The sequence below is a fragment of the Eretmochelys imbricata genome, chromosome 8 (assembly GCF_965152235.1).
Source record: "Eretmochelys imbricata isolate rEreImb1 chromosome 8, rEreImb1.hap1, whole genome shotgun sequence".
NCBI lineage: Eukaryota > Metazoa > Chordata > Testudines > Cheloniidae > Eretmochelys > Eretmochelys imbricata.
The window spans coordinates 86,735,383-86,758,565 of record NC_135579.1 but is presented as its reverse complement, the minus strand read 5'-3'; the positions used below and the strand labels follow the sequence as shown (position 1 = coordinate 86,758,565).

The 23,183-nt window shown below is 39.2% G+C and overlaps 1 protein-coding gene across 2 annotated transcripts in view; it reads right to left on the bottom strand.

The window, feature by feature from the left end:
• The window catches only part of NEGR1 (neuronal growth regulator 1), a 598,170-nt gene that overhangs the window by 105,678 nt on the left and 469,309 nt on the right, over window positions 1-23,183 (bottom strand). For both annotated transcript variants that reach the window (XM_077824070.1, XM_077824072.1), the window contains exons 5-6: window positions 11,394-11,514; window positions 1,598-1,749 (exon numbers count right to left, since the gene is read on the bottom strand). In XM_077824070.1, the coding sequence (XP_077680196.1) occupies window positions 1,598-1,749; window positions 11,394-11,514 (273 nt within the window). The remainder of the gene's footprint in view (window positions 1-1,597; window positions 1,750-11,393; window positions 11,515-23,183) is intronic.

The window sequence follows — 23,183 nt, the reverse complement described above, 5'->3', positions numbered from 1 at the left end:
ACTTACATTTACTCTAAACTCTAATGTGGAATGTTGTTTTGGGAGGATGGGGTATTGTATTGTATTGTGCTATGTCTTGTATTCTAGGTTAAAAACATTTGTAACCATTTTCTCATTTGGGTAATGACATCTCAAACATTAAATACATTTTCCCCGTTGAAGCAATATAAATAGGCTTCCTACTACTCTATGATGATTCAGACTCTTTTCGTCTGCTTTAAATAATACAAGTAAGATATCAGGGCTTAAATTCTCAAGGGATTATTTCCTGGAGCCCCTGTGCCGCCCGCACCCCCATTCAGGGCTCCAGGCTTCAGCTGTAGGCTGGGAGGTCTTGTGGCTTTAGACCTGGGAAGTTGCCTAGTCTTGGGGCTTTAGCCCTGGGGTCAGGGAGCTGGGGCTTCTACCCAGCAGGAGGCACTGGGGATCCCACGGGTTTGGAAATATTTACCAGAGCTCTGCTCTGGATGGCTCCAGCTGAATATAAGCCCTGGAAGAGATAGGAAATAACTGGACTATTAAGAAACTTCAAGGTTATAAGTTAGGAGTCTCAGAATTTAAGCATTTATTTCCACTGAACCACTGGACTCATGGTTTCTTTAAAAATAAAAAATGTACCAAATTTTGCAAATAGTTCACATTTCCTGAATTCCTTTTTCACCATTAAATCTGTTATATTAAAATACTGTAAATTAACACACATAATTCACCTGATAGACAATACATATCTCCATATATCACTATCACAGATGTCACGATTATCAGATCAACTACAGAAGTACTGCAACCATAGATAAATGCCTTAACTCTAAAAGTAGAAGATAATTGAAATAGGATATTTGAGACTCATTCTATGCAAAAGAAATTGGGTGTTAATCACCAAGCTACTCTGTTTTGTCCATCATAACCACTCTTGGCTTTTCAGAAAGATTCAATCTTAAATTCAGACAGGTTTTCTGAGGGATTTATGAGAATTGGTCTGTAGATTGGGAAAAATGTGTCAGAATAAAATCTGTAGGGTAGAGTTATGAGAGAGTTAACCTCCATGAGCGTAATCCCTGGTTTGTGCATGTTCAGGTACTTCCTCGAACAGACTGGAAGGTTTTCTTGTTTTGTTTACAGTAAAATCTTAGGTATGCATTATTCAGTCATGCTAATTTCATGCTTGCAATAAGACCTTGGATTTTTGTATCTCCAGTATGTAAAGTTTTGAATCTTTCTTGGACATCTCAAGGAGAGAACATCAGAAAACAACAGATTCTAGTTACAACTCCATCAGAATAGTGAAAAAGAGACAGAAACCAAACTCAGTATCATGTGTAGTAGCAATCCCCCACCACCAAAGATGTGGTACTTTTGGATTCACTTAAAGCTTCTCTCCATCCCCCAAATAAGGATCTTTCTAAAGCTCAATGTATTATTTTCAGGAAGTGAGTAGTTAGATTTGTGTATTTGCAGTTATTAAGGAATGTATGCTATGGTATTCACACTCCCTGTGAAAAAAACCCCAAACAATCATGCTGAATTCTTATGCTTTTCCATCTACAACTGTAGAAAAACAATTATGAACATTTTGCCATACATTCATGTTACTTACGGTTGAGAGGCAGGCTGGCATTGGTCACCCCCAGCTTGTTGGCAGCGACACATGTGTAGTTGCCGAAATGCTCCTCTGTTACATTGGTTACAGTGAGAAGTGATCTTGTACTATAGTTTTTAATAGTAATTCCATGTTTACCATTGATCAGTCTAGAAGGCAAAAGGAAAATCTTCTGTAAACCACATGCCTCAATCAATCATGTTTGCATTTTCTTTATTTGCTTATGATGCCTGACTGCAACCACAGTAGCTAACAGTAGGGAATTATCCAGTGGTATAAAGCTAACACAATGGCAGAGGGGCTGGGGAGCACTGGCAAAGCAATAACTGGATAGTATTACGTTTGTACTATTTCCTGCCAATTTGTTCTATAGTCTAAGGACAATAATTCAATGTAATGTTCACTTTCATCTAACTATCACTACCCTATATCACTGAGCATATAGTATTACAATAGTAAGATAGAAAGCCCAGATTTTAAATCTTGGCCCCTTAATAGGAAGGTGAAATCCTGTACTTGGATATTCAAATTGGCACATAACTGTGTAAAACATATAGCTGAGTGTCCAAGTAAAGTAGTGTTGTGATAAGTTTAAGTGCCAAGTCTGAAAATTGAGCCATTAGTGCTAACAAACAAAGTATAAAGTAAAGTCATCCAATTATCATAGTGTGGTCACACTGACATAGATTCATTTCATAGATTCATAGAATATCAGGGCTGGAAGGGACCTCAGGAGGTCATCTAGTCCAACCCCCTGCTCAAAGCAGGACCAATCCCCAATTTTTGCCCCAGATCCCTAAATAGCCCCCTCAAGGATTGAACTCACAACCCTGGGTTTAGCAGGCCAATGCTCAAACCACTGAGCTATGCCACCCCCCCCCATCTACACAGCCTGTGGAAACAAGCTTCCCAGATCAGGTTGATGGCCTTGGCTTGCAGGGCTCACGCTACCACACTACAATAAGATGCATAGACGTGGCTCAAGTTGGAGATTTGGCTCTGAAGCCTAGGGAGAGGGGTCCTCCAGTCTGAGCAGCAACTTTGAAGTGCTGAGCACTGCTCTACTTTCCTTTGTCCTGCAGCACAAAGAAAACAGAAAGCAGTTTGCATCTTTCCAGGTGAGGATTCGCCTGGTTTGAGGAAGTTTCCAGCTCCTGAGATGAAGGGCAAAATGCCCCCTATAAGGAGCCGATATAAGACCCAGGATATCTGGCACAAAATAAGGCTCAAAATAAGGCGTACTTCTCCCGCATTTTTTTGTTTTGGCTTTGCTGGAGAGTCCCATGTTTCCATCTAGTCCCTGTCATGCAAAAATGGTAAAGAAGCGCAGAAAGGGTTACTTACTCCTAACGCCAACAAGGGACTTTATTAGGAAAAGGAAACAGTATTATTCCTAAAATTACTCTGCATCTCTCTTTGCTTTACAGGAAAGCTTTTGCACTGAACTTTTTCAAGATTCCCTCACTGGTTGTGTAGCTGTTTCTCTAAACAAAAACCAGGTGTCTAGAGGAGCAACTACTTGGATTTATGGTCATTCTACAACCATGGCTACCACATTGGAGAAAGGGATATTGACCAAGTTAGAAGGGGAACAGTGTGTCCAGGCAAATGAACATCAATTTTTGAGCCCTCTCACTGTGTAGATTCACCAAAGATATGGGATACCTAATTCATCCTATGTAAAAAGCAGGCACTTTTTATAAGCATCTTATAAATATCTAAAAGAGATAGCAAATCTGATTTAATATCAAGGTTTTTTAAATGGCTCAGAAAAATCTGGGGAAGAGGGGCAGCCATGGGACTTTACTCAAGCTGAGAGGAAAATCTAAGTCTTTATAATTTGTCATGGTAGGGAAGAATGCATAAGCTGCATCGTACCAAATCAGACACAAGAGAAATATAGTTAGATTACATGATGAAAATAACCAGCTATGCTTGATTACTCAGAGAATTGCTTATATTTCATATTAAGAGCAGAATTTTGCCTTATATAAACATGTTACTCTTTAATTTTGATATATGGAAGCAGAGAATCATAAATCCAGGAGAGGGATGCAATCTTTTAATATTCTGCCTCAAAATGCAAATGATCATTATTAATAATACATCTGCATATTGATTATTGAATATTTTACTGCATTTCATTAACGCTTCTAGTTTTCATTTAATCACTATACTTTCCTGCATATAAATTAGATATTCATTGCAGTGTGTACTTTATATTCTCAGTGTAAGTCAACACACTAAGAGTTCTGTACTGTTTTTATACGCGTTGGCTGAGTGTATTGGCAAAACCATACACTGAAAAAGAATATATCAAATTTCAGTGGCTACGTACTACCCAGTGGGCACTTCAATTTCAGGAACAAACTAAGATAACTTACTGGAAGAAAAAACAGAGGATTGAAAATTTGCTTTTTTGGGTAAGAAGAATAGTAAGAAAATCCATGTTTTCCTCCAGACTTGCGAAAGGCAAAAAAGTGGTGGCCCTTCATTTTAAAAGTATATATTACTGTAAATGGCTATTTGCCTTCTGAAATAACTTTCTTTTCCTCCACCACCCATAGAAAAACTGTGAAGCTCCTGCTTTGCTGTTCTGGGCTCCTCAAAAACTTATCACTTAGCTGTTGAACAGCGTACCATGTACATAATACCAAAATTACATGCAGCATTGCATCATATATCTAGCACTGAAATTTTGAAAGACATACTAAATAGTACTTTGGTGCTGCAAAGACCATTTTCACTGCTCTAATGATCATCAGCAAAGAAGCTTATAGAAAGCTTTGTGGGAAGGGCCTTTCATTGGGTTTTACATTGCCCATTCCAGAGGTCAGACCTGCCAAATGTAAGTATTAAAGTCTTTTATGCTTTCATATAAACCCAATAGATGACAGTGATCATGGCAGCTACAGCAGAAGGATGTGAAGACAATATTGAACATCCCCCCACCCCCCCCAAAAAACAAAAAAAAGTCAAACAAGAGAAAGTCTTTGGTCCACAAAGTTTGGGTCAGAGGAGAGAAAGATCCTCCAACACACAGCTATGAGGCTCTACCCTTATGAGGTTCCAAGCAGTACAAGTTCTTTTCTATCACACAAAGCCCACCTGCATTACAAGTACTGACTTTGGTGATGCGAGCTGCTTTGGCCTCTCTCAAGCTCTTCAGATTTCTGGCCACACTGAATTTTGTGCTTCCCAGGCTTTGCCAGCAGCATATTTTGGTTAGAGCTTTTAGTCTACCTATTAAGACAGTCAAAACTTTCCCTTTATTCTGTTCTCCTTCCTCACAAAATCCCTCTTATTTTGTACTCCCTCATTCTTCATTCCATCTCTCAATATCTTCTCCCTTCCTCATCCTTCCCTCTTATCTGCTTCCACCATGTTCTCTCCCTCATGCCACTAGCCCTTGTAGATGCTGGTCTTTGCCTGCCTCCAACTTCATGCTTCCTAGCTTCACTTTCCATGCTCACAGCCTTTGCAATGCCCCGGCTCTTTCTCTTTGTCCTCCTGGGTTTCTACCACCCCAGCTTTCACTCATCCTCCTTACGCTTCCTCCCACATCAACTCTTCATCCCTCCTCCTACCTCTGCTTCCTCCTACTCCTCCTCATCTCTATTGCTCCATCATCCTTTCTAATGTCTTGCCTCCCATTGTTCTCATCTCCCTCTCCGTGTTTCCTCCAGTTTGGTCCACCGGGTCCCATTTCTGTGTATTCAGCCTCTGCCACCTTCAGCTTCCCTATCGCACCTAGTTTCTATTAGGCTCTTTTCCCAGCTGTTTCTCCAGCTTCTGTGCCCCAGAACTCCCCCGTCCCTGTCATTTCCCCACCCCCCTGAATTTCTGTGACCTCCAACCCATCTCCCAGGCTATTCCCACCTCCAAATTCCTCTCCGTCTATCACAGCTCCCTCAGCTATCACAGCTGCCCTCAATTCCCGTGTCCTCTAAGGGTGGTTTCCCCCTATCTGTACCTCTTAACTCTGTTTACCCTTCGATGCTCCTCTGTGCTTCCAAGTTCCTCTTTCACCTTTCATCCCACTGTACCAGTCCCTTGGATGTGAGGCGGGAACTAGCTGCTCTTGTTATTGGGGAATGGAGGCAGAGTGTGCCCCTTTAGGCCCTGGGAGCCATTTAGGGTGGGTCATGGAATTTCACCAATAATTTCTGTATCAAGCCCATAACTTCTGTAAGAGAGAGTGAATTTATTTTAGGATGATACCCAGCTGACTATAAGCCCAGCTCTCCTGTTCCTGGGAAAGGGATGGAGACCTGGGATTCCTACCAGAGTGCTGCCTCTAGGCTCTGTTGGGGTCTACATCATTTGTATCCAGCAAGTAAAGGACCCTGAGGAATATGAAGTTTCATTCCCCTTAAGCTGCAGGAATGGAACATGAGCTTTCTATCTCTATTGCCACAGTCCTCCCACTCAAGAGTCTCCTCCTACTCTACCCTCATCCTCCTTTTCATGTCATTCTCTTCAACGAATAACTCCAATGCTTGTATCTGCCGGTGGTTCATAACTTTCTCAAGCAGCAGCACATGCAACTGACAAGGACAGTTTCACTACTTTTCTCCAGATTTCTGAACAGCAACACTAAAATTGATCCCTCGGCCACTGTTTGAGAAAGCTTTGAGCAGCAATAAAGGCACAGAAGCTGTCTGTCTGCAGACCAGGAAAACAGCACTGTACTGGTTAACATGGTGCAAATTTAGAAGGCTTTCTTTGCAACTATAAGGCTAGAAAAATTTATTTTTAAATAAATAATAATAATACTACCTAGCTTTTATATAACACTTTTCATTTTTAAAGGGCTTTACAAGGAAAGGTCATTATCATTATATCCACTTTAAAGATGGGGAAATTAATGCATAGAGAGGTCAAAGTGACTTGCACAAGGTCATCCAGCAGGCCAGAGGTAGAGCCAGGAACAGAACCCATGTCTCCTGGGTCCAGTCCAGGACTCTACTATATCACAGGGCCTCCCATGGAAATAGAAAAGGAATACTTGTGGCACCTTGGAGACTAACAAATTTATCTGAGCATAAGCTTTCGTGAGCTACAGCTCACTTCATTGGATGCATTCAGTGGAATACATCCGATGAAGTGAGCTGTAGCTCACGAAAGCTTATGCTCAAGTAAATTGGTTAGTCTCTAAGGTGCCACAAGTACTCCTTTTCTTTTTGCGAATACAGACTAACACGGCTGCTACTCTGAAACCTCCCATGGAAATGAAAGTTTATATTCTGCTGCCTTTGTTTTTAGGATCCTCACTCCTCAGTGTTGTGTGGTGTTTGCAAGACCTGTTCATTGTCATTTTTGCTTACAACAATGTATCTTAGTCAATAAAATAACTCTAGCCATTTTTACCAAGTCACTTTTCAGAGAGCAACTGCACTTTAAGAGAATGCAGTACATCATCTTTTCTATATTGCACTTGAGGCCTTCCAGTACAATAAGATCTCACTTTTATTCCAGGTATTATACCTAGAAACAGACTACAGAAGATCATGCATCAGTATTAGCCCCAAGGAGTATTTATCTTTAGTCTCAAATTTGAATCAATTAATGTTACTATAAACTATTAGACCATTATAATGATTTTAGTCTTTATTAGGTTATTTGAAATGTATGTTTTGTTTTTTTTATCAATTTTAATGGAATTAATATTTTTAGATTAAAAACGTTTGGGCTGCTTCCCTCATAAAGTTTAACCCTGTACTATAGGCAAAGTGGAAAATATGTCAATGTGGATCGGTAGGATAAAATAAAATCCCACTCCACCTCTCCTGCCAAAAAATCTTTGTCCTGTTCCAGAGCCCAGCTCAAACCAATCCTTATTTTGAGATCTTGAAATATGGTGATAAATCCTCCACAAATCCCTTGAATCTCTATTTTTATGCAATTTTGTCATCTGGGTTTTTAGACAGGGTTTAAAGTACAAATACAGGAAATCTCATGAAAAACTCGTTATCAAATAGAGCTGTGTGAATAGCTGATTTTTCAGTTAGGTGGCCAAAATAAAAAATCAGAAAAATATTTTGATATGGGTCAATCTGAAATGAAAAAAAATTGAATTTTTTTGTAAATTGAAAAAGTAAAATAAATATTGTTTCTGGTGAAATGAAACATTTTGTTCAACCTAAAACACTAAATTTCATTATCAATTTTTTTAACTTACAAAAATTAAATAAAGTTGAAGTAAAATTTGTAAAATTGAAGTAAAAATTCAAAATTGTTCTGAATCTAAATCTAAACATTTCATTTAGAAGATGTTGAGACAAAACATTTTCAACTTTTTTTGTTTTTTCCCCCAACTGAAACAATTAGCAAATTCGCAACAAATTTGCAAAATATTTCAACTGTCCACAATCTGCATTTTTCTTAAAAAAAAAAAAAGTTTTGTCTGAAAAATTTCATCCAGCTGTATTCTCCAGGCGGTTCCAGCCCAATTAAATTAATTCATGAGTTGAATGTTACTGCAGAATGTGTTGTCCTGTATATTAAATGGAATCTCATATTTTATGGTACACACATTCATCAGTGCTCTGAGATCTGCAGTGGCTGACTACTGGCTTCCAGGTGGAGTTTAAGGTATTAGTATTGACAGATGAAGCTCTAAATGGTCTAAGACCTGACTAACTGACTTTTCTCCTTGTCCCACATGCTACAGCTGAGATTAATATGGTGCTTGAACTGGAGATCATAGAATATCAGGGTTGGAAGGGACCTCAGGAGGTCATCTAGTCCCACCCCCTGCTCAAAGCAGGGCCAATCTCCAACTAAATCATCCCAGCCAGGGATTTGTCAAGCCTGACCTTAAAAACCACAAAGAAAGGAGATTCCACCACCTTCCTAAGTAACGCATTCCAGTGCTTCACCACCCTCCTACTGAAGAGGAGATCCCTTAGCCTACAGAAGATGGAACTTCCCATGAAATGTTTTGTGTGAAGGTCTTTTTATACTGGGATTTGCTCCTCACCTTGATCCAAACTAGCTTGAATTTGTTGACCTTCAGAGCATGAAGCATCTTTCTGAAAAGACGCGTGTAAAGGGTGGATGGGTTGGGGTTTGAGAGGAACTTATTGATAGGGACTTATTGATAATTTGTTTTGCAACTTTTTAATTTTTCCCGACTAGTTGTTTTATGCAGCAGGGGTCTGTGACTGTTCCCCTCCGCCCTTATTTTATGGACTGTATTTTGAATGGATGCCAGGGTGCCTAGTGCCTTGAAAGGCAACTTTTTATTGTGTTTAGATCCAAGTAAATGAAACAGTTTGCAAATTTAACAGCCAGTTACTTCAGATACAGATATTCTTGGGTCTTTTTCAAACTCACTCAACACTCAATTTTGTTTTTAAATTCACTCAGCACTAAATTTAGGGTCCAATCCAGTTCTGATCATAGGGAATGGAAGTGTTTCCATTGACTTCAGAAGGAAGTGAATTGGCCCCTAACATTTCCGGCAAGTGACTTCAGCCACGCCTATAAATAATCTGCTCACCGCTCTGCATACTCTTTTCCTGAACTGCCTTTGAAAATTGACATTTCTCAGTTGTCCGTTACGAGTAGAGAATTGGCTTTACCAGCATAGTACTGTATAGATTTTTCATCTTCCAGAGATGACACTTGCAGGGGTATTATTGGGAAACACAGCAATGTATGAGAAAAAAAAAAGTGACTTTCTTGAAAATGGGAAGGTTCTGCAATGTTCAGAAATACTAGAGTCTTTGCAAATGTTCAGTATCTTCAGGGTGTCTATAAACAACATTTTAACAAAAATACTATTTACCATTAGACTTAACATAAGCATGTACTAAAAATACTTAAGCAATAAGAGACAATAGAGTAGTGCATTTCTGGGTGATTAAAATAAGCCTTAGGTGATATAATAACTGAAGCAGGAGGCAGATGGCAATGACTTTATTGTCCTGAAATGCATTGCCTGTTGTGTCTTACTGCTCTCATGAAACTTGAGTTCATACATAAAAATAAGGGAATCAGTCAGATCCATGAATTTAATGGATATCACTGACATCAAATCAGGAGTCTCCAGTTGAGTCCAGACTCTATGAAGTATGCAAACAGTACTGCAACATTGCTTGTAAAAAAACCAAAATACCTTCTTGTACTTAACGGTAGTTTTTTGGTATAATAAACGGGGAGAGACAAAGTGTGGACCTTTGGGAGCAGGATTTATGGGGTTCCCTCAAAAGAAGATAATCTTCTGCTACTGTTAGTGCTGAGTCTCAGTTGCACCACATTGAAAAAACACTTTGCAACTCATCTGAATATAGTATTCATGACCATTCAGTGAAGTTGTGGAGCAAAGGGAGCAGGTAATACTCCTACAGGGGAACAAATCTAAAGAAGAGCAGCTGGCCAGTCAGAAATGTTCTGACTAATTGTTTTTGATGAAGAATGCCCATTAATATTCTGTGTTAAATCCTAGCATTAATGGAAAGCTAATGTTGAGAAAGCAAGCACTTAACAGTCCGGAAATTCCAAAAGCTAAGGTAAACATTCACTTTGTCCCCTTGGGCATATGCCTTAAACAGACACTGACCACTTAAATTTGCCCCAATATTTAAATTTTGTAAAAATAAACTTTTATATAAACTTAAGAGCTGTAAAACAGTTTTCACATTAAAAATATCTCAATGAAAGCAGTTGTTTTTAAATAAATAAAGATGTCCTGGAGGAGAGGGATACTCAAACTAGGTAGCATTAAGAATCTAAAAATGAAACTGACTAAAAACAAATATGAAAAACACTTTGATTTTCAGCATGCAAGATGAGAGAAAGTAAACCCTGGACCAGATTCTCAGCTAGCATAGAGCATCCTAGCTCCACCGACTTCAGCGGAGTGATGGCAATTCACACAAGTTGAGGATCTGTTCCTCAGACCACAAATGGCAGAACTTGTTCCCCCCTGCCCAGTCTTTTGGTTGAACAGCCTTTTTTTCAAAACGGAAGTTGTCTGTAACTACTGTTATGATAGTAAAAATTTCCCATTTTTTGTGATTTTTTTTCTATCCATCTTAGGCACTTATATAGCCTCCATTACCATAGTATCTGACAATAGTGCATAATCTTTTCCTTCTCATTGCTGGATGGAATTTTGGCCTTTTTCTCATCTCATCCTAATGCTGGGAGAGGGCTCTTCCAATGTTTCACTTGGTTTCTGCGAGAGAGAGGAGGCTTTCATCCCTCATTCTCCAGAGAGGCTGTGATGATGTCTCGTCCCAGTAGTGCCTTCCTTCTCACCTTCTGAGTAGGGGGGAGGGATTCTCAGGGCTCCCATGCTGCTGGGATTGTTTCTTTCAGTCACTTTGATTTGTACACACAACTTGGCTCCTGCTCTATGTCTGATACCCAGGCATTGGGTTTAGTAGGGAGCACTCCAATGTTCAATGCAGTGTCATTAAGATATACCAGGTATTCCTCAGATGTGCTGAAACATCTGATCTGTTTGCATGTGAGTACAAGTACACTGGAAAACTGAAAAGACTTTGGAGACTGGATTGGGAATCAAATATTAGGCCCACAATCTAAAATCAGGCCCATCTTTTAAATGCTTCTTTACACATCAATGGACCCAATCTTAGAAGTTAAGCCCTGTCAGTATTCTGTTTCTTCATTATAATTTTTCTACTGTAAATCAACTGAACATTAGTACTACACCAAACTCCACTGATGCCTCTCTTTATAACACAAGGCTTATAATGTGCAGAACAGCATTAGACTGGTATCAGTGTATAACATATACAATAAATACATGCAGGCTACTTACTTTCTCTCTCCTTTGTACCACTCAAAGACTGGAGCAGGAACTCCTGCACTTTCACATCTTATCAGTCCATTACTTCCTAGCATCCCACCACTGGATTTAAGTTCCTGAATTGTGGGGGCGACTGGAAAAAAAATTGAAGCGCAAATTTTAAAAGAAAAATCACTAAAGATTTTTTTTTCATTTCTTCTACAAGATGCTTGAAGTCACTTTCATGTCTGATGGATCAACACTTTCCTATTTGATTTTTGTGACAGGACTACTCACAGTTAACCACATTTCTCAAATTGGATATGAAAGAAGTTATCCCTGAAAGTAGAATATAATATACAGCTTTTATTTAGCTGTGTGTCTCAGGCAACAAACATATAATCCTGTGTTAGTAACAAACAAGTGCCCACTGCATGTTGCACTAGGAATTATTCAAAAATATTTCAATTTCTTACCAAAGACAGTATGTACCTATAAATATACCTGATCCTTAAGGGACTTCTACAAACCCCATCGAAAACTAGAAAGACTCTGCCAGGCCCTAAATGCATAAGATGACACAATGCCCACAGACTCTGCTAAGATTTTCACCTGTCTAAGGAATTCAGGATTAAACCAAAAGAGTGTAAAATGTGGACTGTACATATTAAAGGTAGAACTCACTTTCACAACTATATAATAAGTCTGATTTTTCCCATAATTCACTATACACATAAATGTTGCATCCTAATCTAATCTAATCTAGATAAGTGATTGCCAATTTCTCAATTTTTCAGGAAAATCCAACCTTAAACACCACAAAATTGCACAGGAAATAGTTTAACAAAGGGAAAACATGAACAGATAAGCAATTGCCGCCTTCTTAGACTTTTTTTATATTTTCATAGCATTTTATGATGCATATAAATTATATTTAAAAACAGAAAAAAAACCCCATACAACTTATAAATAAAACTCCATTCATGTTTTTCAAGCAATTTTCCAGATGTTGCTTTAAACTAGTTATATATATAGGTGAAATGACTCCTCCCTCCATTCTTTTTCATAACAACACTCATCTTTAAGCTTGTCATTTTAAGAGGCCATAATCTTTTATGAAAGCCGAGTACTGCAAAAAAAGGAACATCTATATTAAACAGAAGGTTCATGAGGAAGTTCTTTACATAGGATGGTCAGTTTCATAATGCTATTTTATGTGCCAACAGGGACATGACTAAGTACAAACAAAAATATGTGAATCTCGTTAAAAGTACATGAAGTAGAATTATGATGTACCAAAATAAAATGTCTGGAAACAAGCATTAGTATGCAGTATCCACTTCTGTAGACCCTTAAAATAGCCTATACAGTGACTAACGCAGAAATTAGCCCTAAGTATATTCACAAATATTTAGAAGGACACTTTACCTGGCAAGAATTATTGCCAGTGAAGGGCATGATCCAGCTATTACTGAAGTCACTGGGAGTCTGTCTCTCCACTGACTTCAATGACAATTGGACTGAGTCCCTGTCACAGGGTTTGGGGGGGGTGCAATCGAGACCTCCAAGGGGTTGTGTCACTGCCCTGTAACCCAATGCTTTGCTGCTGTAGCTTCCAGCCTGGGATGCTCCGAGCTAGTGTAGCATGCAGGTCACACCTTGAGTGTTTTTGTTCTAGACAGCCCTGATTCAGCAGCTCTGACCCCAGCAGCCTGTCTACAGCCCTACTCGGACTTCCACCAGCCTCGGTTACAACCAGCAAGATGACTCCAACACACTCCCAGCCCTACATTTCTCCCAAACCATGTGCTCTGCAATGTCCAGCCCTCTCCTGGACAGGTCAGAGAAATAATATGGTTCATTGTGCCTTTAAAGAGACAAAAGCACAATACAGTGTATTAACTTAACTGAGGTAAATACACCCTTCCTTTGAAACAGAGCACTGAGTTGGTTTATAGTAAAAATAAAACAAATGTATTAAAAATAGCGCATAGCTTAAGTGATACCAAGTAAGAAGAGTAACATTAGAAAGGATTACAAGCAAACAAAAGTGAAAACATGCATCTAAAAGTCTAACATTAATCTAGCAACGTACAGGCTTTGGTCAAGATCATTTCTCTCACCATCTTCTTTCCAGCCATGGCTGACTTTCCCTCAGTCAGGAACTTCTATGGAAGTACAAGGTGCTGGCTTCCCTTGTCTTCCTAGGTGAAATATCTTTTCCTAAGCAGGTTTCTCACCTATACAGAGATTTCAACTGCTGCCCCCCAGTCTTGGGTGAAGGACCCAGCTTTCTCAGCTTTCAAGAGCTCTGTACCCTTGTGTCGCTCTAGTGATGGATGCTAAAACGGCTTTCTGGCTCTGCTTATATGTTCCAAAGTTCAGTGAGCTTATTTCAAGTGGCAGGGTGACCTCATGCTGTTTTTTCCCCTTCCTGGGGGCTTCTCATCCCTCTATATGTAAATGGAGATTCCATTGTTTTGATTTTACCATGCTTAATTTACATAGGAGACAGGTAAACACCTGTGACATTCCCTCCTCCCTGGGAAACACTTGTTTTCCCTCAGTTTGGACACATACTGGAAAGCTTAATATCAGTGCAATCCATAATTCCTCATATAGTGTTAATACATACATTTTACAAAGATATTAATCACCAGGGTATCATAGGCTATCATACAACATCTCACTCGATAAAACTTTGATAATACAGTTATACGGTATATAATTGGTTGAGTCAATTGCATATCACTTGAGGTTCAGACCCCCTCCCCATAAAGTTTCTCTTTGCTGCTGGAAACAGTCTCCTCGGCCTCTTGTTAGCTTGATAGCTTTGTTTAGCTAAAATGTAAATGGGCCTTCACTGTCTCTGCCTGAAGACCGGGCTAACCAGAGAAGCAAAAGCACATTCCTTTGTCTAGGGCAAACCAATTTACTCACTCCCTCGACATATCTGGTTTAAATATATTTACATATATCACATAAGAATATTAATGATCAGTGAGTTATTAGATTTCAAACCATATATTACATGTCACCTTTTATATAAATATCATGACACAGTGTGTGAAGTATAGTGAGCATGTCAGGCCTGAGAGGAGCTACTGACATAAAGCAGTGAACCAGAAATGAGCCTCTGTGTCACAATCCCATATATTGTCCCAGATCTTTGGACCTTAAAGGCAGTTAGACACTGTAGTTTGACAGCATGGTGTGTTTAAAGTACAGGACTGGGAAGACTGGGTTCTGTTAATGACTCTGTCACTGACTTCCTGTGTGACTTTGAACACAATCTCGCTGGGCTTCCATTTATTAAAATATTAACTATTAATTAGTATTCCAGAGATGTGAGAGAGCTCATCCAATTTTATATTAATTTGGAGTCTGGGAAGAGAAAACCTGGATGCTAGAAATATAAGGATGTAGCCCTGCGTCTAATAAAAACACACAGGAGAGTAAAATTTTAGATGGGATTGAACAGAATGTATGATTTTCCATACCAATACATAGCACACTGTGAACTGGCTTCAGAAGGCCACCAAAAGATCTTTTCTCTCCTTTAATTTCAGCAGCCATAACCACTCTCTCCAATTGTCTCTTCCCCGTGATAACAGAGCGTGAATGAATCAGTCCATTCTCTTTAATTGGTAGTGACAAGATTTTCAACTGTGCAATAAAAAGGCGTTCTCAATTTACATGCACTATTACCATGATTTAAAATCAGGACCACATTTTTACAGAAAAGCATACTAATATGTGTAGTGAAAACTAGTAACCCTCATGGGACTAGAATCTGTACTGTCTCTGCTGAGAGATGCAGCACAGAAGGTGCACTCTGAGACTGGGGGCAAATGCCACCTTTGTGCTGCCCCAATTCTGGGCTACCAGGGAAACTGAAATAGCTCCTGGCATAAGTTAAAGCAGCTTTCAGGATGACTCTATTTTTTGGAAGCTGTATCTGGGTTTCTTGGGTTGTCCTGCAGCTTAGCATTGCCGTAGCATGAAACACTATGAGCATAACCTCTCCTATCTCTAATTCACCCACTCCCACCCCCACGCCAAGGCATGTAAGGTGAGGCAGCATAGTGCTTACATAAGCCTGAAACTGCTACTGTGCAGAGGGATTTCCCCTGGGCCTGTTGCATCCCCTGTAAGGACCATATATGCCATCACAGCAGTGTAAAAGGACTGGAGTTGGGGTCAGAATCCAGACCAAATTCCAGATTGATGACAATAAACAAACTCCCAACTTCTTTTCTGTTGTACTCAACCAAATGAAAACAGTTTAAATACGATATCTGTTTGTTACCCCTAAACCCCTTACCTAACTTCCCTCAGTTACACAAAAAGCAGACATCTACTTCCTCAGCTGAACACCACCAACTGCTTCTGCATATTTCTCCTTTTAAATCAGTTTGTATTTAAGTCAACTGTGGATGCCTTTCTTATATTCTGATTCTCTGAAGATACCACCTTACAGGATTCTCACACCTCTCAATGGCACATTCAGAGAACAACATTCATAAGTGGCCCGGGTGGCTTGTGATCGCAGGGGGTTTGGTCATACTCTATGCTGCTACCGCTTCAGTCAAGAGTAAAAACAAGAAACCTTTAGCAACTGGGGTGTTCCACCAGGCTCATGCTGAGAAGTTAAAACCAGGAGTTAAAATCCCGCTAGTATTTTTAGAGAAATATTTCCTATTTTTTTCGTTTAACTCACTTTCCTTCTCAAGCACTTTTCCTGCTGCCTATTAACTTCTCTCAGAGATGATCCCTCTTTTTCTCTCTGTTAGGAAAGTCCAGCTGCCCTCAGTAACATTTTGCTGTGTTCCCTCCCTTACTAACTGCTGAAATTTTATATAGCCACAGGTTAGGAAACTGAAAATAAATAAATACATCCCAATGGTCACTCCCAAATGGCAGGTAACCTATTGCAATATGTGCAATTATTATAAATTGTGTTAAACATCTAGTTACAATTACCCTTTTTAGTGAAGACTGAAGCAAAATCATAGAATCATAGAATATCAGGGTTGGAAGGGACCTCAGGAGTCATCTAGTCCAACCCCCTGCTCAAAGCAGGACCAATCCCCAGCTAAATCATCCCAGCCAGGACTTTGTCAAGCCTGACCTTAAAAACCTTAAAAAAAAAAAGGAGATTCCACCACCTCCCTAGGTATAAGCATTATACATTTCAGCTTTCTTGATGTTGTCCATTAGCTCTCCTTCTTTGTTACCTCGAGGGCCTACACTTTCCTTTGTCTTTCTCTTTGTCTTTATAGAACCTCTTCTTATTGCCTTTTATGTTGCTTGCTAGGTGAAACTCAGTTTGTGCCTTAGCCTTTCTGATTTTGTCCTTACATGTCTGTACTATTCTTTTATACTCATCCTTAGCAATTTGTCCATGATTTTTTTTTTTTTTGATTTTCAGGTCATTAAAGAGCTCCTGATGCAGCCATATTGATCTCTTGCTATTCTTCCTATCTTTCGTTTGCATCAGGATAGTTTGCTGTTGTGCCTTTAATATTGCCTCTGAGAAACTGCCAGCTCTCCTGAACACATTTTCGCCTTAGATTGTCTTCCAATGGGACCTTAGCTATTAGTTCTCTGAGTTTATTAAAGTCTGAGCTTTTAGAAGTCGATAGTCCTAGACATTGCTCATTGTCCTGAAACATTCTGTTGCTCTGACTCCTGTGACAAGAAAAAACACTAACTGAATAGCTAATACTTTCCTTACAGTAAATGAAAATAAAAATAATAGTGATATTCCACAAGAATTTTTAATCACTCATGTGTTATAATAATGAAATTAGTTTATTCCCTGCTAAAATATATATATTGTAAAAGAATATGATTAACATTTAGATGAAGTAACAATATGAAGAAAAAGGGGATTCTATATCACTGGTATATGCATCAGTTCTAGCATGTAGCTTTTGTGATTCAACTTACAGATGTACCCTCCCTCCCTTAGGTCATGATTCAGGTACATCCTTACTCAGCAAAGTATGTGAATACATGTTCAGCTTTTACTCTGTACATAAGTGAATGGGATTTCAAAGAAACTTACATATATGATTAATTTCCAGCAAAAAAACAAACAAAAACCTAGGGCCTTATTGATGAACTTTTAAGTTTATCACTAAAGCAGAGTGGATAAGAGCAGTAAAACTGTTCAGCCCTGATTGACCCTTGAGAAATCCCAACACATAGCTGCCTGACTAGAAGGCGGTAGCTGGAGACAGTCAGAACTCGCTGGTACAACCAGCATCAAGCATTCAAATAGTAAAACAAAAAATATATCAATGACAGTTTTATAGGACTGACCCCTCGGTAGGCTGAACTTAAGAAGTGAGTAAGTAAGGATGAAGGGTGCTGTAAAGTTTTTATTGCCATGAGTTTTACAATTGCATGATGAATTGTGCAGGTCTTGCTAAATAAGAGACAAAACTTTCCAGTAACCAACACCATCACATATTCTGGTGATGTCAGTTATTTTGAGGAGGGGTTCGAGGAATGTGTACTTTTTTAGGCTGCATTGGCTATTTCAATTATATTCTATAGGAATAATTATATTACTGGTAGAAATAGAGTTCAATAACTTCCACTAATTGAGAATGAAGTCAGTTTTAAAACTGCATATCATATTTTGGGAAAAATGCAATGATGTGCCCATTTTTATGATCACATGTAGTGAGGCCAAATTCCGTACTGACCCCTGCTGTGTAATCGTCTTGAAAATTAATCACTGACAGTGGTAGTGCATAGGGTTGAAGGCAGGCAGAATTCGACTATGTGCCTCTCTTATCCTGTACTGCACAAGACAGATGTGGTATTGCACAAATAAGCATAACAGTGACAAACAGGACAGGACCTTGATCCTGTATCAATGACAGTGCTGATGTATGGCTTTGAAGTTATTGCCTAGTTGCCAAATTAAGGCTTGTGATGAGAATTAGTCGTTTAGTGCTTGCATAAACCCCTATGGTCTCCCATTCACCACTCACTTCCTACCCATTTTTTGCCATGCACTCTTGCAAGGAAGGGGGCAGGCATGCAGAGGGCCTGAGATTTACTAGTAGTCAGTGTGGAGAACTACACCTAGTACTAAACCTTACTTTGGATGACGTGTGAACCTGGGCTGGGGCACAATCAGATTGCACATTGTGCTAAACAAAGGCTCCCAACATCACAATCACAATTGAGCATGAACATCACATGTGCTTAGTAGTAGAGGCTCATGCATCTATTGTCTCCTTAGTGTGTATGTATAACTCCTACAACACTTAAAGTTAGATATGTGCAGCACGGACAGAGTGTATCCCTTAATGAACAGTAAAGTAGAAAAAATCCTTTTTGAAAAGCATTTGTCACAGACCTGTTTGGTTTCATTTTAGTAAAATGATTGGATGGATCATAATTCACTTGGCTAGGAAAGTCTCTTCTTACAGTAATGCTGCCTGTTCATTGCACATTGCAGTCTTCTCCTGTGCTTAAACAACAAATAAATTAAACAAAGAGTGGAGATGAATTTTTTGCTATTTATGTTGATATTTCTTTGTTCCATAATTTGCTCCTGCTCAGATTACATGCATCTGAAGTGCACTATCCCATTTTTGATAAATCAGGCCTTTATGCTGGTGGGATATCATTAGAAATGAGATTCTGCATCTCATGTTCCAACTGGAAACCGGTTAAGGTAATACTGAATCTGCTCTACCAAAGATTTTCAGTATGTTTTTTAATGCATAATTTATAAAAGAACAGGAAGAACAATGCACAAGGTACACAGGCATTCAGACAGCTACAGAAAATATGCAAAAATTCTAGCTAGAACAGGTTTTGTCTTTTAACATTTTAATGAGCTCTGGGACTTTTATGCATATTAGTTATGTTGCCCTAATTACTCATTATAATTCTAATGTGCATTTTATATTTAATTACAATGCTTATAAAGATTTGGTATGGACAGTAAATTATTATAACTACCATGAGCATAATGATTATGAGCTGAATTTATTAACTTTTACACTATCATTCAGTGGTAGTAACTTTCAATTTCACCTGTGTGATTAACCACACTGTCTGATTAAACAAACATTTCTGTGAAATTAATTGTAAATATCAAAAAAGTATCTTTTACTTTGCCAGATTTCATTAAAATTTAAGTTTTGGTTTCTTTCACTTTTTCTTTTGGTAAGCAAATTGCTCTCCAATGTTTCAAAATAAACATATTTTTCTCACAAGGGACCAGGTTTTTTTATAGTTCATTGAAACAGGAAGTCAAACATTAGCAGTTTTCAAGTCTTTGGGATGTCTTAATATGAAAATCACCAAGGTCTTTACAGCAGTAAGAAATGTCATTTATACCCTATACTCAGCCAGACACAGTAAAAATTGGTCTCTTTATGGAGATTTATAAATCTTTACAAAATATTTCAATTTGTTTAGGGAAAAATGCATGCTTTTTCATCAGTTGTAAAATGTCGTGTTTGCCAAAATATAATACATTCATCTTAATCTATATTATTAATATTAGAGAAAAAATTAGTTCATGTTACCACAGCATATTTGCAATTCATAAATGTATTCTTGTAAAGATTTACTAAGTCCTAAAAGGGTCCAATTCCTGATTTCTTGCATTGGGCCAGAAACAGCAACCCTAATTCATACTGAGTAGCACTTACATAGTCTTGTTTAATTTCCATATCAGCATGAGAAACTGTCCTTTAATCATTAAACAGACAAACTGTCTGCAAAATCAAAAGCAGTTTGCCTGAGTAAAGAAAGAAGGAAGGATATAAAACTGAAGACCAGAGAATTTCCAAGAAATCCTTTCTTTTGTTCCAAGAAAAATAAGTTTTATCTTCCGTGTGTGAATATTTGAGAGAGTCAAATACCACAGAAGTCAGAAAGCTAAACAGCTACAAATACTTATTAGGTAGATTATCAGGAAGAAATTAAACAGCTTAAAATGGCATTAAATACAATGGAGGTGTGTGTGTCTCAGGTCCGAATTTGCTTTCTAACCACTGCATTTTAGATATGTTTTCTGAATGTGTGTGATATAAACCTTTCATAATGATGGCACAAGACCTCTTCTGTCATAAATATAAAGAGAAGGGTAACCACCTTTCTGTATACAGAACTATAAAATCCCTCCTGACCAGAAGCAAAACTCTTTCACCTATAAAGGGTTAAGAAGCTAAGATAACCTCGCTGGCACCTTACCAAAATGACCAATGAGGAGACAAGATACTTTCAAAGCTGGAAGGGGGGGGGCGGGGAACAAAGGTTCTGTCTGTCTGTGTGATGCTTGTGCCGGGAACAGATCAGGAATGTTCTTCAGAACTCCTGTAAAAAGTTAGTAAGCAATATAGCTAGAAATCCGTTTGTTTAATGGCTGGTAAAAATAGTTGTGCTGAATAGAATGTATATTCTTGTGTTTGTGTCTTTTTGTAATTTAAGTGTAAGCAGTGTCAGGATGAGCTCCGCCCTGACATCTGGTGGTGAGGTGTGGCAAGTCGTGGAAAAGAACTTCAGGGGTCGATCTCATTTGCATAGGCACACCCACCCCGCCTAGAATGAGGCCATAGCTGCCCAAATGGTCACTTTGGCTGCTGTGGGATCCCCAGTGTCTCTGTTATTGGGGCAGGAAGAATAAATTGTTATTACCCTGATTATGGGAACTGTGCTTGGAACTGTACTTGGCCTTTTGTTATGATGGAGGGACTCACCATCATCTAAGTAGCACTCGCTAGGCAAGGGTCATGGGTTCCAAAACTGTGTGAGTTGAGAGAGGCTGGGGACAAGTATTAATACGTGGTGGCATGGGCCCCTTGGTGAGGGCATTACATGCTAATTGCACTTCCTCCTCTCTCCACTGTGGAATATCAGAGCTAATCTTGATTTCATTAGAAGTCTAGTTACAGGCTGCTGAGCTCACTTTGGGCTAATAGTGCACCAGCATTGAGGCTCCCCTACTACAAGCTGAATTCACCAAAGAGCTGAACTGACTAAGAGATGAAATCACTGAGCGTTGTGTTAAGTAGTGGGGGAGCCTGAAGATATATTGTGGAGCAGTTCATAGGACGGCGGGAGCTGCTGGTGAGACGCGGAGCAGTTTGTGGACTGGCTGGTGGAGCAGTTCGTGGGACAGCGGGAGCTGCTTGTGGGCTGCAGAGCGGAGCTGAGCGAAGAAGTTTGTGGGGCGGCTGGCGGGGCGGAGTGGAGCGGAGCCCTATGGAGCTGTGGGGCGGTCAGCTTCAGATCATGTAAGGTGCCTCTTACCCCCACCCCCATCTCCACCCAGGTTGGGAGGTAAAGCTCTGCAGATAAACTTTCGAACTCTGGGGCTGCCCTGACCAGGGACAGAGACTTTTGCGTCATTGGACTTTTGGGACTTTGGGTGATTTGGGGTTGTTGGACTCAAGAACCAAAGGGAAAGGGGCATGCCCCAATTTGCTTGAGGTGGGTTTTTTTGCTCATGGGTTGTGTTATGAATCCTGCTGGTGGTGTTTCCCCAACATAATGCCACATTGTTTCTCTCTGTTATTAAAAGGCTTTTTGCTACACTCAGACTCTGTGCTTGCGAGAGGGGAAGTGTTGCCTCTTTGAGGCGCCCAGCAAGAGTGGTATATATTTGTCCCAGGTCACTGGGTGGGGGATCAAGCCAGTTTGCATTGTGTTATTGGAATGGATCCCCTAGATACTGAACCCGACCCTTGTTGCTGCCAACTCTGATGGGCAGAAGGGTTACATAAGGTTTTGCCGAGAGGGATTCTCTGTTTTGAATCTGATTACCCTGTGAGGTATTTACCAACCTGATTTTACAGAGGTGATTCTTTTACTTTTTCTTTAATTAAAATTCTTCTTTTAAGAACCAGATTGCTTTTTCATGTACACTTTGGGACAGGGACTATGTGCTATTCTGTGTTTGTACTGGTCCTAGCTCAATAGGCCCTCATTCTTGGTTGGCCCCTAGGCATTATTGTAATAAACATGATTAGTAATAATAATGAGGTGGATGCAGCCAGGTGCTCTGCAAATTTCCTTAAACAACTTGGACAATGTACAAAACATTATGATTTGGAACATGGCCACTACTACAGTCTGGAGTCTCTTCGAACACATGATTAGCAAAAATGTGGGGATACATTTAGGACTTTCACTACCTGAATTGTGATAATGGTGCCATTTAACTGAAACATACAGAGCACAACAGTCTTTTTTTGGCTCTTGTTTACAAGATTTTCTGGATAAACAGTTTCTATTTTCTCTCAGTGCTGCAGAACTTAACTGATAAAAAACCAATTGTTTGGATGCTAGGAAGCAGAGTGGGTTAAATGTATTGTCTTACATCTTTATAGGCCAATGTTCAAAACAAGGATTAGATCACAGCTTATTTTCTGAATTTTTTTTTTAATTCCTTATGAAAAGGATACAGCTGTGACTTTCTAGTTTGACATTTGGTATGAATATTTTGCACACCGTTAGTTAGAAACACTGAGCAATATTATTACGAGGTATTCATTAGCAAGGGAATGTTCAGAGGTGGTGATCACAGCAATAATCAGGATGTTGCACATCAGGACAGGTGAATTGGCAGAACTACTTGGGAAAGCTGGAATACCTGCCATTATTTTCCTTCATTTAAGCCAATTTTACATCTAAATCCAGCAGTTTTTAGTTTAGGTGTTAATACAATATCAAGCTAAACTATTTAGATAGTGAAACTATGCTACTTAGGGCTTGTCTACACAGGGAGTTAGCGTGGTGTAAATCAACAGCGTGCACTAACTTGCCATGTAGACAAGCCCTTAG